The sequence below is a fragment of the Sinohyriopsis cumingii genome, chromosome 9, assembly GCF_028554795.1.
Source record: "Sinohyriopsis cumingii isolate HCF-2022 chromosome 9, ASM2855479v2, whole genome shotgun sequence".
Lineage (NCBI taxonomy): Eukaryota > Metazoa > Mollusca > Bivalvia > Unionida > Unionidae > Sinohyriopsis > Sinohyriopsis cumingii.
The window spans coordinates 18,419,784-18,437,760 of NC_142969.1; the positions used below are offsets into that span (position 1 = coordinate 18,419,784).

At 36.1% G+C, this 17,977-nt stretch overlaps 1 protein-coding gene across 5 annotated transcripts in view; it reads left to right on the plus strand.

Moving 5' to 3' along the window:
- LOC149791331 (uncharacterized) overlaps positions 1 to 17,977 on the plus strand; it is a 113,410-nt gene that overhangs the window by 69,879 nt on the left and 25,554 nt on the right. For all 5 annotated transcript variants that reach the window (XM_089969861.1, XM_089969862.1, XM_089969863.1 and 2 more), the window contains 8 exons: positions 83 to 278; positions 905 to 1,173; positions 3,049 to 3,262; positions 6,940 to 7,182; positions 7,527 to 7,667; positions 8,373 to 8,573; positions 8,849 to 9,094; positions 10,013 to 10,223. In XM_089969861.1, the coding sequence (XP_089825987.1) occupies positions 83 to 278; positions 905 to 1,173; positions 3,049 to 3,262; positions 6,940 to 7,182; positions 7,527 to 7,667; positions 8,373 to 8,573; positions 8,849 to 9,094; positions 10,013 to 10,223 (1,721 nt within the window). The remainder of the gene's footprint in view (positions 1 to 82; positions 279 to 904; positions 1,174 to 3,048; positions 3,263 to 6,939; positions 7,183 to 7,526; positions 7,668 to 8,372; positions 8,574 to 8,848; positions 9,095 to 10,012; positions 10,224 to 17,977) is intronic.

Consider the following 17,977-nt stretch of genomic DNA (forward strand, 5'->3'; position numbering starts at 1 on the left):
TATGGAGTTAACATTTAAATGCTATCTTAAAGCAAACTGTCATGTTCATAGAATAACATAGAAATATAAATTGAAATTTCAGAATGCCACTTTCCAGTTGGTTTTAGCAACAGACGGGTACAATACTTTTGCGATGTACGCATACTATCCTGGACAGATTAACTTACGACAGAACAATGTATTTATCGGATATCATTTCAATACGGGAGAGTTTAAAATTCACCTTAGCTCGTTCACATCACAGGCGGCCAATATTGACATGCATGTGGACACAAAAGGTACAATTCAGCTATCAGCAGTATTTAATAATTTCAAATTAGTTTATTGCCTTTTTAGTGCATGGCATACATTTTTTAATAAACAATTTCCATAACAATTCGGTTGTGCTCATAAACAGCAGTAAGAGAGAGCTTGTTTACTTTGGTCTCCAATGATGAATGAAATTTTACTCTTTAGTTTTCTTGAGTTGGAGTGACATAAATGCTGAGAATTCTACAATAATCTACATTGCTTCAATAAAACAAGGGTCACTGCCAGCTGATTTATCCATTACACAAGCGGAAAAGTCAGAATTAATTTTCCCATCTAGATATCCATTGTTAGGAAAATGTAAAGTTTTCCATGAAACACATATGGAATGTAGTCTAGTGAACCTGTCAAGACCGAACATCTAAAAGAAAAACCACAGTTAAAAGAAGCCGAAAATATAGAGGCACCAGTTATGCTCGCATCAAGGAAGAATCTGAATAAATCATCGGGGATGTAAGGTGTTGAATCGTTTGTCACCACTCATATTTTTGAATTTATTCGATCACTTAGTATGCATGTTGTTCGGTTTAATTTATCCAAATTTTTCAAAACTTGTTCCTGTATTTCTTTAATACCACTTTTACCTTTTCTGCAGGTTACGCCGGTTTGCTTTTATATCGTCTAACATCACAGGAGACATCGTTATCAAACTTCGACTTACAGTGCCTGGAATGGTTTGAATCAAATCAAGAACGCCAAGAAGAATATAAGAGAAAAGTCGAGGAAATGCCGAAATGCCCATGTAATAGACGATGGATTACTTATGACCCATGGTTTATTGCTTCTGAACAGAATTTCTTTAATGACGTAAACACCAGCTGCACAGGCATGGCACCAAGCTTTAAATTTAACCCTCATGGAAAGGTACACAACTCAATAACAATATATTTCTTCTATCTATCACTAATTGTCGTGGGATCTATCGTGTAATATATTTTAAAAGAATTAGGTGCTAAGTTCAGTTATATTCGCTTTATAACTACAAGAAAGTATGAAACATTTCTAAGTCTTAAAATAAAAATAAAATCACTCTTCATCTTTCTCCGTCCGATGTGTATGCAAGGGTTTCATGATAAAAGCTATGATTTGTGCAGATCTGAAATAAATCCAAAGTTAAACAGATCGACAGTGTATAGACAAAAAGGTTATCACACGACTTGTTTGTAAATAACGATTGAGAGAAGTATGTACGACAAGGAATCAGGAGAGTAAGAAAGCAGGCACATTAATCGCTTGTAGGTCACCGTTTTCCTTTCGCTCAATTGAAGGAAGTTGAGAACAACAATGACGTGGCAGGTTAAGATATACTTTAAACTTTAGATCGGGGGAAGCTCGGGGAATAGACAATCATATCGCTATATCATATTTCCACTAAAACAGATGTAAAACGTGAAGGACCTTTAAATATGCTTCTAGACATCCTATATAAGCTTCATGTGAGTTCGATTTGAACGGCATGGACTGCTTATATCGATATACGTACACATTGTAGTTTAATGTCACAGAAATATTCGTTGGAGTCAAGTCAGGAAATGTAGACATTCAGCAGAGATGCTGATATAGACCATCAGTTTATGTTAGTTCATTAACTCTGTAATGATTTTAGTTCTTATTTTAATTACCCTACGCATAAACAACAAAATCAGATGTTATTTAAATCCGGTACAATTTTATTGATTCAAAGCCTTTTTACCAAGACTAATAGGAACAAATTTTAAAGTTTAATGAACCAAAAAATAAATTGTATGCTATAGTGAGAAAAATGCGTCGTTCTAGCAAATTTCTGTGAACCCAAAACGAACTTTTGTGTCCTTGCTAGCTTTTGTCATTGTATTTGCCATTATTCTCGTCAGATAATAATTAGTTTTAGTTTTTGGTATCTATACAATAATCGCTGTCTCCTTTACTAATGCCTTTTCATCCTAATTATCATAAACGCTATATAAATACAAATGCGTTCATACATTAAATCTACGCAACCTCTGTAAGAAACTAATTTGTATCAATAACTGTGTTATTGGACACTAAAAGAAACATTGTAGCAGGTAGTTTAAAATGTATGCACAAAGAATGGCTGAAAACTTGTATCTCCATTATGAGTAGTTTATACAATTATCGATTGTCAAAAGGGATTTGAGATATCGTTCTCTGTGTATGCAGTCTGTAATCAAGGATGAATTATCGGAATTGGTGAATGCTTATTACCTAATTTAGTAAAACACATCTCACAGTTCCATCAGTCTTCTTTAATTGTCTAGTACTCCAAACATCCTTCGTATCTTTGAAAATGGAACAGGTTTCTAAATAAATTGTATGTGTCATTTGTTTATCAACTTTGACCTATCTTATTAAAACTTGACATAGTTTGTAATAATATATATATATATATATATATATATATATATATATATATATATATATATATATATATATATATATATATATATATATATATATATATATATATATATATATATATATATATATGAAATCCTATTGAATTACAAACGTGATCTATCACTGTTCTCTACCTGGAATCGATTCTCAAATAGCTTTACATCCTGGTTAAAACATTTACAACACGACATTGGAGTTCAAACCAGAGTCACCACATGTATTAAATGTATTTGTTTGTAGTCGCAAATTCATTCCTTCATTTCCATTCCAAGTTAGTGCATGTGTCATACATATTGACATGTCTCCACCTTATAAATAAGTGGTATTTTATAAATATTTCAGTTATGCTGCTTTGATACAAATACCGGAGGGTTTATATCTGACTGGCCCAGAGCTGGAGGTTTTCTGAAATTTCATCCAACCACAAGGAAAAGAGAATTTGAGGCAGAGGACCTACATATGAGACGAATATGCTGTGAGAAGAGCGACTACTGTCATTTATATTACACACTGAGACCAGTTGGAGACTGCTACTCAGATTTTCCATATGATTTTGGTACCATTTATTCGCATTTCCTCTTTTTGATTTTTTTTAGGGGGGTGGACTGTTCTTGTCTTTTCTTCTTTACATTTTTCTTGTTTGTTAAGTGATGAAATAAAACATGAAATAATATGCAGTCTACTAGGTCATTCTGGCGTATTTTGAAAGACCAATTAAATGTTTAATACAAAGGGTTGATTACAATGGGATATTACAAGATGCGTTACATCATTAAATGTATATGAAGAATTAAACAAGTTATAGTTTTAGAGTCCTCGATCTGAGAATTCAACAACGTTAAGGGTGTCCTTAGAGTCATGAACGAAGCTTGACCCTAGTAAATACGATATTCTCAAAATGTTTTCATAACAGCACTAGGCCTCCATTCCTCACAATTTTCAAGAAAACAGCATGGCACTAACACTCAAATGTTTGAGAAGCACCATCATTCATAATCTTCATAATGAACTATATAATCAAGTTTCCAGTTTTGTTAAAGCAAGACAAAATCAATACAAGGCCACCTCCAATCAAATCATATTTTTTGCATTTCTTTGGCTTAAACAAGATACACTATTTTTAAAAATAAAAAAGACCATTTGCAGTCAGTTAAAGAGTCCACGGTACAATTGCCAATTGGGCTATGCTTGACCTTTCAGCCCTCTCATTCATGTTCTCCAATAATTGTGATCAACCATCCATAGTAATTACAATACTCAAACAATAAAGAACTCGTGATTAAGGTATTCCAATAATCCATTGCCATCTCACATATTAAACTCACGAGTTAGAAATTCGTATTTCAGATTATAGAGAATTCACTGAACTACATGTCGAATAACTCAAACTACATTAGTCTGTTCAAGACTACATGGTACAAGGACAGCCATCGGAAGTTTGCGTTGGACTAATTCGGCGACCGCCACACTCAGAAAACAATAAGCAAACTCGGCGAAATGTCCACGCGTCCTTCGGGATTAACTTCCGGGGAGGTTGCCTGTTTTGCCTGCCAATTAAGACGGCACTAGGCACAAGGGGAAATTTCCTAAAGCTTACTTTTCCCGCCTGTGTTCCACTTCAATAAATTTAGACATGATGAAGTCAGTAATTACATAAGACAACCATTGTACAGAATTAACAAGACTCAGCTATTCATCAACCAAAGCACCTAATGTACAAATAAGCATCATCTGCAAGGCAAGTTAGATACTTAGGCGTAAATAAATAGACTCTTAAATTACAATGTCATCAGTTGAAACCACTAGATTCCGAAAGCAAAGACATCACAATAAGTACGAAGATCTTACCTATACTGAGATATCACCAAAAGTAGATTTTAAATATAACGTACAATTATGGCACAAAGACGTCAGGACTCTCAATCAGGACATTGGGAATCTTAAACAGATTTCCCAATTGGCATTAGATAGTGTATATAGTAGGTATTAAAAACAATCATTGCGAAATAAATGATGGAATCCAATCTTTATTGTTTTAATAAATCAATACGAAGTTGCTTTTGATGAAGTACATACGGTAGGCTGCATACAAATATGTTATGGAATCTGCCTACAGCGTTGTACGGCCTTTAGTTCTTGGTAATCATTATGTCAGGGACTTCCGTTAGTCGCTTGAGTCAGATATTAACCCATACGAAGTATTGCCAGGATGACAGGACCTACAATAAGAATTTTTAATTAGTACATAAAAGACTTTTCATGTTGATATGTTATGCGCACAGCATGATAGTGAGTAGTATGACCTTGAGCGCCTGATAAACAAAACTGTCATTTAGACTATAATTCTAGATTTGTACATAAAAAATTGAACGTATACGAAATAAACTAGCAATGACAGCATACATGTCCATTTGCACAAGATTGTGCAATAAACAGAAGAAATTACCACAAACACCTATCTGCAAATTCACATTATGAATAAGGTCAAAGTGTCAGGGTTCTTAAAGGTGACCTTCAATTAGGATTCGTAAATAGGTACATTGACCTAATTATATTTTAAACATCACTCGAAGGAACGGTGAGCGATGTTAACAGATAAATCTCATAAGAAAGATAAGATAATTGTGGAACCTATCAAGTGTGAAGGACAGGTTGAAAGTCTCTGCCATAACGTCTATATTCGGAAAACGGAAAGGACGTTTAAAACGAGATTCAAGGAATATATATATATATATATATATATATATATATATATATATATATATATATATATATATATATATATATATATATATATATATATATATATATATATATATATATATATATATATATATATATATATATATATATATATATATATATATATATATATATATATATATAAGTATCAAGGCACATCCACGATATTTTCTCCGGCCACAGTATCAACTTGGAACTCAGTGAAAAATCTTAGATTGAGATCAAGCCTGGTTTGGCGTGGGGTTAAATAATCGATGTGCCTCTTTGTGCACAAACCGTCACTGAACAGGGAAGGTGGCCGTTGCAGTCTGCTGCACATATGCAACAATCTGTTTTCGTCTTTCCTATTTCAAAATACGGAGTTCGGTTCACCAGTTGCTGGACAAGCAAAGTGTTTACAATGACAATCAGCTATGGTTGAAAATGTACAATCAGGGAATTATGAAACAAACGGTTCTTGCATTATCAAGATGCATCGAGTTTTGTCAGGAAGCTGTCCACCTTTTGGGAATAATCTTTAGCTGTAGACCTGTCATGTTTATAATGTGATTTGGTATAATCCATATGCTGCGGTCGGTGCTGACTTTGGCTCAGAGGACGGTAATGGTTTACTCGTAGTTAGGAAGCAAAAAGTCGTGACCAATGGGTCTGCAGAGAATAGGGAAGTTATTGATGGATACTTCGGCAGATTGGAAGAGGCGGGTGATTCATAGTGACAAACTGACCGTTCGACGAGAGCTGTGGAGCTTGACGGGCAACTGGATAATGTGACATATATAAGATCAATTTCCAGATCAATGTCCAATATCATTATATGAGTGCAATGAATAACTCATTATCGGGGTATGAGTGAAAATCAATAATACATATGTCTTACGTGAGGATGAAGCATTATTCATATTTTAATACAGTCTTTAAATTGATCACCCTTGTTGACAGATTTAAGCATTGTTCACAGTCGTGTATATATTCCATACTTTGATACATTTGGTGGTAGATCATACGTTGTTCATATTGTTGTTTATAACCTATGCATTGATCATCCATGGTGATATCCCATGTATCAATAACATATGTGCATAAGCTCCATCCGTGAATTAGTGTTTCATTCCCACGTTGAAGTCACAAGTTCTGTTTGACTTCAGTTTGGAACGGCATCATTATCCTTTATCAGCTGATTTACTCGATGCGCTTCGTTCTGCTAAATCCATTGTTAAATCCATTGCTAAATCCATTGATAAATAGATTGCTAATCCATTGGTAAATCTATTGCTAAATCTACTGTTAACTTTAAAGTACATGAGCATGGTGTCGGTTTCATTCATCGTTCATTTAAATTATAAATAAAATCTCATTCATGAATTCAATGTCTTAGAAAATTAAATCTCAGCAGGCTTCACCCTGTCACAATATATACCAAAGAGTTTTCGTGATAATAAGAAAGTGATTTTAAAAACAACAGTTTTCATTTGTCATCGTCGTTTATTTCAGCCTTGTCTTGGGGTGACCCTCATATTGAGACTTTGGATTCGAAAACTTACACTTTCAACGGATGGGGCGAATTTACTTTGATTTCTCTGAAAACGGAAAATACATCATTCATTCTCCAAGGACGAACAGATAAGGCTAGAAATAAGAACGGAACACTCACCGATGCTACCGTGTTTACCGCTTTTGCAGCAAGAGATAATAACAACGCAAGCATTCATGTTGAAATTAGTGCCGAACGAAATGGTGAGAAAGTTTGTAGAGTTGACAGACCATTAAAGTGTAGTAACATGATATATCAAAACAAGAATTATGTCGCTATAAATACTGACTCGTACAACAAACTTGACAGGAATCATGCAACTTTCTTCTTTGTCGCACGCATTTTCTTCAGGTAAGCATAGCAATGAATAATAAACAAGTATTAAACAACAATCTTAATCACAATGTCTACAAGATTCGATTGTATATTGTCTTCATTGATAATTCTGTGAAAAAGTGTTACGTCTAATTTTTTAAACATTTAATATCTCTATTTTAATGTTATAAAATTTGCAAATACCATTTGGTAAATGCATTATGTTTTGCAGGAACATACATCTACGGAAATGGTATCGACTATTCAGTAGCAATTGCAAATATGGAGACCGACGTTATTGTCTCAACGGAAAACTTGACCATTACGCGTGCTAATGACACAAACACTTTGAAAATCCTCTTTCCTTCTACAGGTTGGTATTCGCTGAAATGTAAGAATTCTAACGCGCTATTTAATGAACATTCGCAAAAAATAAAAACTTGATTATATTCAGGCACAAAGTCTGCCAAAACGTGATATAAATATAAGTGAGAGACACAATAATGCAAAACACCTGTTTCAAATATCTTTAATTCGTTGCATATTTATTAATATCAATTCCAATCCGTTAAAGGAATCGGCAATAGTTCCTACCGGTCATATTTTATATGGTCAAAAAGGGTGTGGGTGTGTGTGTGTGGGTGTGGGTGTGGGTCTGGGTGGGTGTGGGTGTGGGTGTGGGTGTGTGGGTGGGTGTGTGTGGGTGTGTGTGGGTGTGGGTGTTGGTGTGGGTGTGTGTGTGGGTGAGGGTGTGGGTGTGGGGGTGTGGGTGTGGGTGGGTGAGGGTGTGTGTGTGGGGGTGGGGGTGGGTGTGGGTGTGTGGGTGTGTGGGTGTGGGTGTGTGTGGGTGTGGGTGTGGGTGTGTGTGTGGGTGTGGGTGTGGGTGTGTGGGTGTGGGTGTGGGTGTGTGGGTGTGTGTGGGTGTGTGGGTGTGGGTGTATGTGTGTGTTGTAGATTTTTAACATGCATCTTTAAAATAAATCAATTATCTTTAATTTAAAAATACAGTAACGTATCAAAATTTGTGTATATGCTTTGCAAAGACATCGCATTAATTTCTTGCGATTTTCATCAACAGGACAACCAGTATCATTAAATGTAACAGTTGGAGCGGAAATGCTTACTCTCGCAGTTGTCATGCCACCAATGTTCAAAAATAAAACAAAAGGTCTTCTCGGGAATTACGATGGTGATCCAAATAACGATTTTATATATCCAAATGGAACTGTACTCGAAGGAAACGCAACGGAAAGGACATTGTTTAGTTATGGAATCAGCTGTAAGTTGCATTCGTCAGCATTCCAGACCTATAAACTACCTCGAGCATTCACAGTATAGATCAAACTTTATATGTGTGTGTGTGAATATAAATATATATATATATATATATATATATATATATATATATATATATATATATATATATATATATATATATATATATATATATATATATATATATATATATCTGTGTGTGTGTGGGAGGTAGCATTTGTCTGTAGAAATTCAAAGGGATATATATATAGTGAATTATATTATTTCATTTTACTTCAGGGTCCATAGTTGACTCTGAATCATTGTTCAAATACCCCAAAGGAAAAGCTCATGCGGACTTTGATCATAGAAATATCACCCCGAAATTTTTTGACGAAGCTACGACGGAACAACTACAGTCAGCATATATCCACTGTGGAAATAACTCCGAATGTTCATATGACTTTATAATGACAAACAATGAGCATGTGGCAGCAAACACAAAAACTGTTCAGGAGAAAGCCCAGAAAGGAAGAAATGAACTATGTAAGTTAGCATTATTATATTTTCTTCTGTAAATATAAATTATTTAGGTCCCAATTGTGAATCGAACGTATGTATGTATGTATGTATGTATGTATGTATGTATGTATGCATGTATGTATGTATGTATGTATGTATGTATGTATGTATGTATGTATGTATGTATGTATGTACATATGTATGTATGCATGTATGTATAATTATAAAGTATGTGAATTACTGAATTTCGTGGGGAAAACAAACATATATCTAGCTGACAATTAAAGGAACCTCATATTGCACCAAAATACTTCAGTTACAAAAAACTGGAAGCTAAGACGAAATTCATACTAATTATCGCTGAAGCACTAAGCGATAGACCGACAAATGGGAAATAGGCTGAACGCTCTATACAAAATCACTAGTACAGACCTGTTATAGAAAGCGGTACCCTTATGAAAACCACGAATACTGTTGAAGGTCCTCCATATTTAAGACTACTGGAAGTACTCCTAGAGAGAAAAAACCAGATGGAATTATAGAACAAGAGTTAATGAAGCTGAATAAAAAAAGAAAGAGGAGAAAGCAGTATCGACTTACCACATAATTAGCTCCACAGTGACAATAATAATAATAATAATAATAATAACAATAATAATGAAAAGAATAATAATAATAATAATAATAATAACAATAATAATAATAATAATAATAATTATTATTATTATTGTGTGGTTGTGTTGTGTGTGTGTAGGTTGTGTTGTGTGGTGTGGTGTTGTTTTTGTGATAGTGTATTGATTAAGTCTTCTTTTTCTTCTTAGCAGTAGTTGTAGTAGTAGCAGCAACAACACGATCATCACTTACGAGGAGGCTAAAGTGTTTACATGTCTATGTAGGCCCGATTTCTAACTAATTATTGCATATTTATGATATGTATTTCAGCAAACAAAATTCCATCATTACGTTTTGAAGGGATTACGAAATTAAACGTCACACGGGATGAGACGATCAACTTAAAATTTAGTGCTACCGACGATGGACCGGTAACGTTCCATTTTGAGGCAAACACGGTGGATGCACAATTTGTGCAAACAGATAGTAACTCAGCAGAGGTGAATTTTACAATCCGCAGAGCTGATCAATGTGAACTGGGGTAATATATATATACATACATACATACATACATATATATATATATATATATATATATATATATATATATATATATATATATATATATATATATATATATATATATATATATATATATATATATATATATATATATATACATACATATACATGAAATAAAGTGATAAAGAGGCTTTTGTTGGTATTTTGGGGCGAGGGGTTATACTGATATTCGTTAATGCCTTCTATCACCATTAACCTTTCTTCATTTTATCATAAAACCCACCCAATATTTAATAATCCACAAAAGTGATGCGACCAAACAATACCTGGAGTCATACAAGATAGATACAGTGGGATCATTAACTGGCAAACCAGCTTATGCCACCACTAAGGTAGTCGTTTTATCCGACCTTTTTTGTCTGTAAATGCGGTTCCTTATCTGTGCTCCGAGTTTTATGTGCTTTTCTATTTCTGCCAACATAATTTCGAACTTGGCCATGCTAATTATTGTATCATCGATAGCAACCGAACATTGTTTACTAGTCACTTTGTGACTACTTTAAGCTTCTGCGAACATTCGGAATAGATTCGTATTAGTGCATATAATTATATTTAACACAATTTTTGTTCATGGATAGTAATTGTTATTTCGTAATTGCTTAGGCCTAAAAGGTTTCGAAATTGCTTATTATTCCCCACGAACTTTGCTTTTGTGACCATAATAGTGATTTTTTAAATTTACCTATTTCCAATGAGAAAACGGGAAAATGTGTGTCTTTTCGTACACTTAAAGTCAACATATAAATCAAAATTAACATGTATTAATACTAACGTAATGCAAAAATGAGCACAACAGATTTAGAAATGAGTAGTTATAAAGCGATTTACGATAATACTGTAAATCACTTTCATGAATCAGTCCCCAAATGTAGTCTCCCAGCATTTTCTTGTTATATTGTTCTTGGTAGCGGCGTTCAAAGTCCAGTATATCCTGGTTGAAGTGCTCGCGTTTCTCCTCCGAGTACGCTTCCATGTTCGCCTTGAATTTATCAAGATAGGCATCAAGGATATAGACTTTGAGGGACATCCTGCAGCCCCTTATGCTGTATTTCTTCACCAGAGTCGCAACCACTCTACATAGCTTTCAGCGTTGTGATCGCCCAGTAGCTCCGAACCACTGCAAAAAGGCTGTTCCAAACCGATTTCTCATTACTAGTGAACTTCTTGGGGAATTCACTCCATGATCTTTATCCGACGAAGACACAGGCTTCGAGCTTTGCTTCAGACAGCTTAGGGAAGAAGTCTTGAAGGCTGTCGACTCATTATCTAGAGATCTGACAAATTGTTTCATAAGGCCCAATTTGATGTACATTTGTGACATCAGCACCTTTCGGGGCTCCACCAGTGGCTCCCACATGACGTTGTACCTCCCCACAGCGAACTCGGTCCGCTGTGGCTCTTCCTGTCTGTGGTAGTGGGTCTTGGTGTCCCTGCCGTCTCAAAGGCAAAGATTGCAGGGAAACTTGGTAAAACCTCCTTGAAGACCCATCAGGAATGCCACCATTTTGAAGTCTCCGATGACCTCCCAGTTGTGCTCATCATACTTCAAGTTGTCCAGCAAGATCTTGATGTTGTTGTAATGATCTTTGAGATGCACCGAGTGAACCAGGAAAAGAGATGGTTACTTGTTCCCATTATGGAGTAGAATGGCATTGAGGTTCCCGGGTGAGCTGTCAATGAAGAGGCATTCTGGTTACAGACGCCTCTGATTGCCTCGAACAAACTGGTCACATTGTGGCAGACGCAGAACCCATCTTGACGGATGAAGAAGCTGGAAAAAGCTTGATGACGCTTCCTCTGATATGCAACTTGCACGCTTTCATCCAGTAAGTTCCACTGCTTTAGCCTAGACGTGAAAAGCTCGGCATTGGACTTGGTAAGACGAAGATCTCTGAAAAAGTCGTTGAGGTCTTTTTGGTTGGGGTAGTATGGGTTTCTCTCCTCTACTCCACCTTTGAAACTGTCATCTGGATCTACAACGTCTTTCTCACTCTCTGACTCTGCGCTCTTCTAAAGGCGATGCTTTCTCTCCGGAGGAGTGGGTATGGGGAGCTTAGTGTATGGTGACAAAGGGGCGATGGAGGGAGGAAGGTGCATTCTTGCCAGTCCGACGTTTCGAAGAGTCCACCACGCAGAAGTAACAGTGGCTTGAGTGGTCAGTTGGTTCCCGCCAAATTCTTGGGTAAGCGAACTTCATGGCTCTCTTTTCCCCTCTATACCATCCTATAAAAATACATTTATTTCACACATGACTAATGAGTAAGATATTCTCGCAACATTTTTCATATATATATTTTTTGAATAACATTGAAAATTGTGAAACATTTTAAAATTAAAAGCTTTTACAATTTTAAAAATTTAAACAAATGTTATAACATAACTTTCCGAGCAACAATTGTCCATCTTACCTTCCAGACTTTTTGCAGTGCTCGCAGGTAAAATGAGGTTCCCAGTGTTTGTCTTGATCCCCGACAGGCATGCTGAAATACGCTTTGTAGGACTCACACGTCTTAGCAGACGCTTCCACGGAGTACATTTTCACTCTTGTCTTGATCATTTGGCCACAGACATAGCAAAATGCGTCTGCTGGATGCTTTCAGCCTCTTGATGCCATCTCAGAATAATGCAGATAGGTATCCACTTAGGTAGCTGGAGCTACACTGAACTGTGGGCTTAAGGCCCTGTATTTATACTACTATTTACATTACTGGAATGTTCTAGAAAGTTCTAGAAGTTACCCCAAGTTTACTCAGCACTTAATCTATCTGGAAAAAACACAAATTCGCCCGTTTTCTCATTGGATATAGGTAAATTTCAAAATAGCACTGTCCTGGTCACACAATCAAAGTTTTGTGGGAATAATAGCCCTTTTCTATACTTTTGTGGCATAAGCAACTAGGAAATAACACTTACTACCCAGAAATAAAAACCAATTGTTACACGGTGTATATTCGTATCGAATTTATTTTACCAGCACCACCCTCAACACCAATTATTGCAATATAGCTACAATAACAATTCCGACTGGTGCACAATCCAAACCAACGGTTGCTGCCATGGCGTTTTCATGTGTTGCAGCAGTCATTCCAAGCTGACCTCGGATTGGTATTGGTACATCAGAGTGGCCCCAACGGTTTATTTCTTTTTGGTCCTTAACTTGGTTATATTTTAGTGTACAAGAGAGTTTAGTAATGTTATAGTTGTCAGAAAGAGCAAAAATTATTATTGATGTTAATATCCGCTTTCAATCGGTCAAACATACAGTTGGTACATTCCCCAACTTTACCACCGCAAACAGAGTATAATATGTACTGCGCTAATCTAATCTTAAATACAAATACCAAACACGGTTAAGTTAATCCTCGTTAATAAATGTGAAATGCTTCGATATGAAATTAATCTCTGGTAATATACGAAGCAGATAACACCAATGTGTAAACTTCTGGACTGTCCCGCGTGCTAATATCTCACATTACCTGTCCAGAATGAAGTCCAAGATGACTCTTATCAATAATCAGGATTCCCATTCGACCCCAGCAAAATTCCTTCCGGTAATGATTAGCAAGTATGACTCTGACTCGGGCACCTTTATGGTGTGTCCTTTAGGCCTATCAAAACACATCTTCAGTAGAAGTGAAATGAAGTCGACCGTTTATTAAGGTTGCCTCATCAAAGCTTCCCCTTCCTTCTCTGATTAATGTTGCATTAATTGTGCCCCACTAGTTATTACGCGTGGTGTTGGGGCAGCTAGCCGACCTTTGCATACATGTATTGTTTTACCGGAGGCTTGGTTATATCAATATAGATTTTGTTGAACGCAATCGACACTCCTGCGTCTCTGGTGCCAATTTTTACAGTGAGTACAAAAACGTTCTTTACGATAGCGACTTCCAATCTGATAATAACATCTTATGTTTGCAATTTACCAGTTTAGCGTTTAAAAGTAACAATTAGTTATAGACCGGCTGGTAATCACATTCAAATCCGCTTAAATAGCACACCTGATCCAATCTACATTTGCACCTCTTCTTGTGCAACGTCCGTAAATGGTAATATATATTGTGTGTAATATTATTGAGGATGTTTTACTTCCCGCCAGACGATGCATTGTTTCAAGAACAAGATGACCAAGGTGGAGACATCAAGCCGAGTTTTCAACAGTACAGTCGAATAGAACAGTGGTTGTTGTCCACAGTCCCGAATTAAATAATTAACAACTTCAAATGTTGGTGCAAGTCTATATCAGTCGAAATGCAAATGATGTTGATATGTAACCATATATGCTATCTCTGAGTGTCAGGTCCTGTTGTAAAATCCAGATTGACAGTGCCGACCTCACGTGTGTGTGGCGCAGTCCACACAAGTTTATTTTGTATAAAGAGACCACGAACATGTTTGATTGATTTTTCTGAAAATAACAACAACAACAGATTGTGATATGCTCAGGCGGTTTGATTTTCTCAATAGTCAAGACTAATTTCCTAAGGGGGTTACTGATGACCGTATAACCGCAAAGAAATTTTAGTCACTGTTAAGTGGTTAGATATCATCTTACAATTCTCAAGTCTGTTATCTCTATTTCTAAGTTGAAAAGTAACACATATTTTGGTGCAGTAAGTTTATGTTGAATACTTGTTTTCCATATAAATACTCCCACCTTATGATCTGATAGAGGCGCATCTGACATGCGAGAAATGGCACGGCAGAAGCGGTTCCCGACTGCCTAAACGATGACTAGAGTGATTCGTTAGTCAGTGAAGGGGTTAGCGTAGGCATTCACGGTTTCAACACTGATAATTCAACTTCACCAGCAGCACCTGATTTACGCCATAATGAATCGTTGACGTTGTTCTTACAAAATAAAGTGAATGTGTGTTTAGCGCCAAAAATAACTTTTAGAACATCTTTACAAAACCCAAATATGGGATTGAGAGGAACTGCACATAAAATTTTCAATAAACTACTAATAAGGTTTGATCGACGCCGTACAAATCCAAGGTTGAAATTAACATTGGCGATAATTACAACAGGCGTTGGTCCATCTTCTGCAGCATTTCTCACGTTCCTAATAGTATATCATTGCCATTATAACTTGCATCTTTTACAAATATGACTATTCTACTAGCGGTTCCCGTGATATCATAACTATTTCTGGCGATTCCGATAATTGTCGTTACAACACCAACATTGTCATTAAAGTGTACTGTTAAACAAAGTAATCATGCCATTGTTGGCAAATCTAACTTGGACATTAGCATTGTAATCGTTAATATTGTTGAGGCATACAAGTTTTCCTTCAATTTCTTGAAAAGCCTTACATGGAAGAAAAATCCTTAACGTGTCCCGGACTTGTTGATTAGGGACCCTAGCATGGTATGAGTACTACTTAGAAAAGTTCTGGCTGTGATCAACTAACACAGGCAAGTAAACTGCCGAATCTGATGCATCTTCGAACTGGGTTATTGTTTATACATGATTGATTTTATCTAATACCTTTTCCAAGACAATCGTAATGCACTCCTCATTGTCAGATTTTCAATCACTTATTTTGAAATTTGTTGTTTAGAGGCTTCATTAATAATTTTTCATCATTGTTTCTGTTGATGTTAGCGTACCACTTTTGATGGTGTAAGTTGTAGTCAATCTCGAATCAACTGAACCGATCACAATCCCTGATTCATTAATCAATCCGTTGCAAAATGTTTGATGCTATCAACGATTCGCATTGCAACTTGTTTAGCAAATGGGACAACGAGTGAATGAAATCTTGCAAGCACTTTTGGTACGCACGTGACCAATGCACAAACAACGTCACTAATGATATTGCAGTAATATGTCGCGCAAGCGCGTTTTGTAGCGTTAACAACGCCCACTTGCATTACTTCTCCACATACGACTGCCAGTACAGTATAAATCAGGTCAATCACTAACCTACAGTTGTATTATCAAAGTTTCACCGTCAAGATCTACGATATGATTGTCTCGATCCACAAGGGTAAAACGAATATATGTCAACGATTATTATGACGTGAAATATATACAGGAGACGCATGCGTTAATGATATCAATGATCTGGTTGCACAGTTAGTCACATTTCAAGCCGTATATAACCCTCAACGGCCACAATTGAGGAAAATCCGTTTTCATAACCGTCACAGATTACATTGATTTGCATCGTTGACCTAATTCTGACAATGTCATGTGCGACATGATATTCCATTAGTAAAATCGTGTATTATCTGATATGTCATCGTACCAACCCAACACTGATCTTACTGACGACAGATTGAATTCATGCATGCGGTTAATCCTTCGAGATGACAAACGTGAGAGTGGGATCCTGTTATTATATACATATTTCAGAGTATATGCCAGTAACCAATGTGATTCTTTGTCGAATCACTTCTATGTGATTAATTTTATATCGTACGCGCCAACGAGAATTTCTACAGTATTCCACGTGACTCCAGTGTCTGCTGAATAACAAGTCAGTTGTTTGGGGTCAGACCACCAAACGGATGTGATAGTATGAAAGGACAGTTATAATAAATTCCCATCTACGCAAGCGCAGTCTCGATTATGCGTGATTCTCCAGCGGTAACAAGTATATTAAAAGGCACATTATATTCTGGTTTTGCTGGAGAGATCGTGATCATCGAGGTAACGCCCTGAGTTTTCTTTACAATAACCTGTTGCATCGCAGCACATTTTTGGCGTATCACACAAACGTGATTCAATCGTCTCTGAACTCATTATGGGTGAGGTAATATACATCATTAATGTCTGCAACAAGTTCACGCTTCAACACGAGATATGCTTTCTTCGTCCATAATTTGATTGGTGCGCAAACCGCTGTAATTTCATGAACGCACGCACGAATTGATCCCACAACTCTTTCCGATCTATCAGTGAGGTTTTTAGGCTCGCAGAAACCACGAAGGCCTTCTCCTTGTTTTCGTTGTTGGTGGCACCATATTATGTTGTGCTCGTCTAGCAAGTCAGCATATTATATCGGGTTTAGGTTGTTCCTCCACTCACTTTGACATTGGTTAATGTTTATTTTCAAATTTGGTTCGTTATTCTGGTACATTCGCAGGTGATATACTCTGCTAAGTAAGCACTCTGCTGAGTCACAGCTCAATAATTGATTTGGATTATACCTGATGCACTTTGTTGTCGTTGTTGTTCGTCATATCCATGTTGATTTTGTCCATCATATGAACGTTTGTTCTAGTTCCAGTTCTCCATCTAAAAGAAATTTAATATCGGGTAAGGTTGGTGTTTACAAATCGGGAGCTTTCCTCACTTCGTTGGCCTGGGTACCTTCTCCAGTTTCAATCATATAAAGTATGTTATTATCATCATCAAACAATGTATCAGAGGCTTGTCTAGACCCAGTAATCTTCCCTGCATACCTACTTGGTCCATACATTTGTTATATTCTGTGATGGTTCTTTGATCAGCCTTTTTCTAGTCGAGGTGTACATAAAGAACATAAAGTCATATATATATATATATATATATATATATATATATATATATATATATATATATATATATATATATATATATATATATATATATATATATATATATATATATATATATAGCGTTTTCAAACATTGTTTGATAATCATGTTCAACAAAAACTTGCTGTGGTGTTTTTAACATTGACAGGTATACGAGTGATAGTGGAGGTGAAATTCTTTGAAG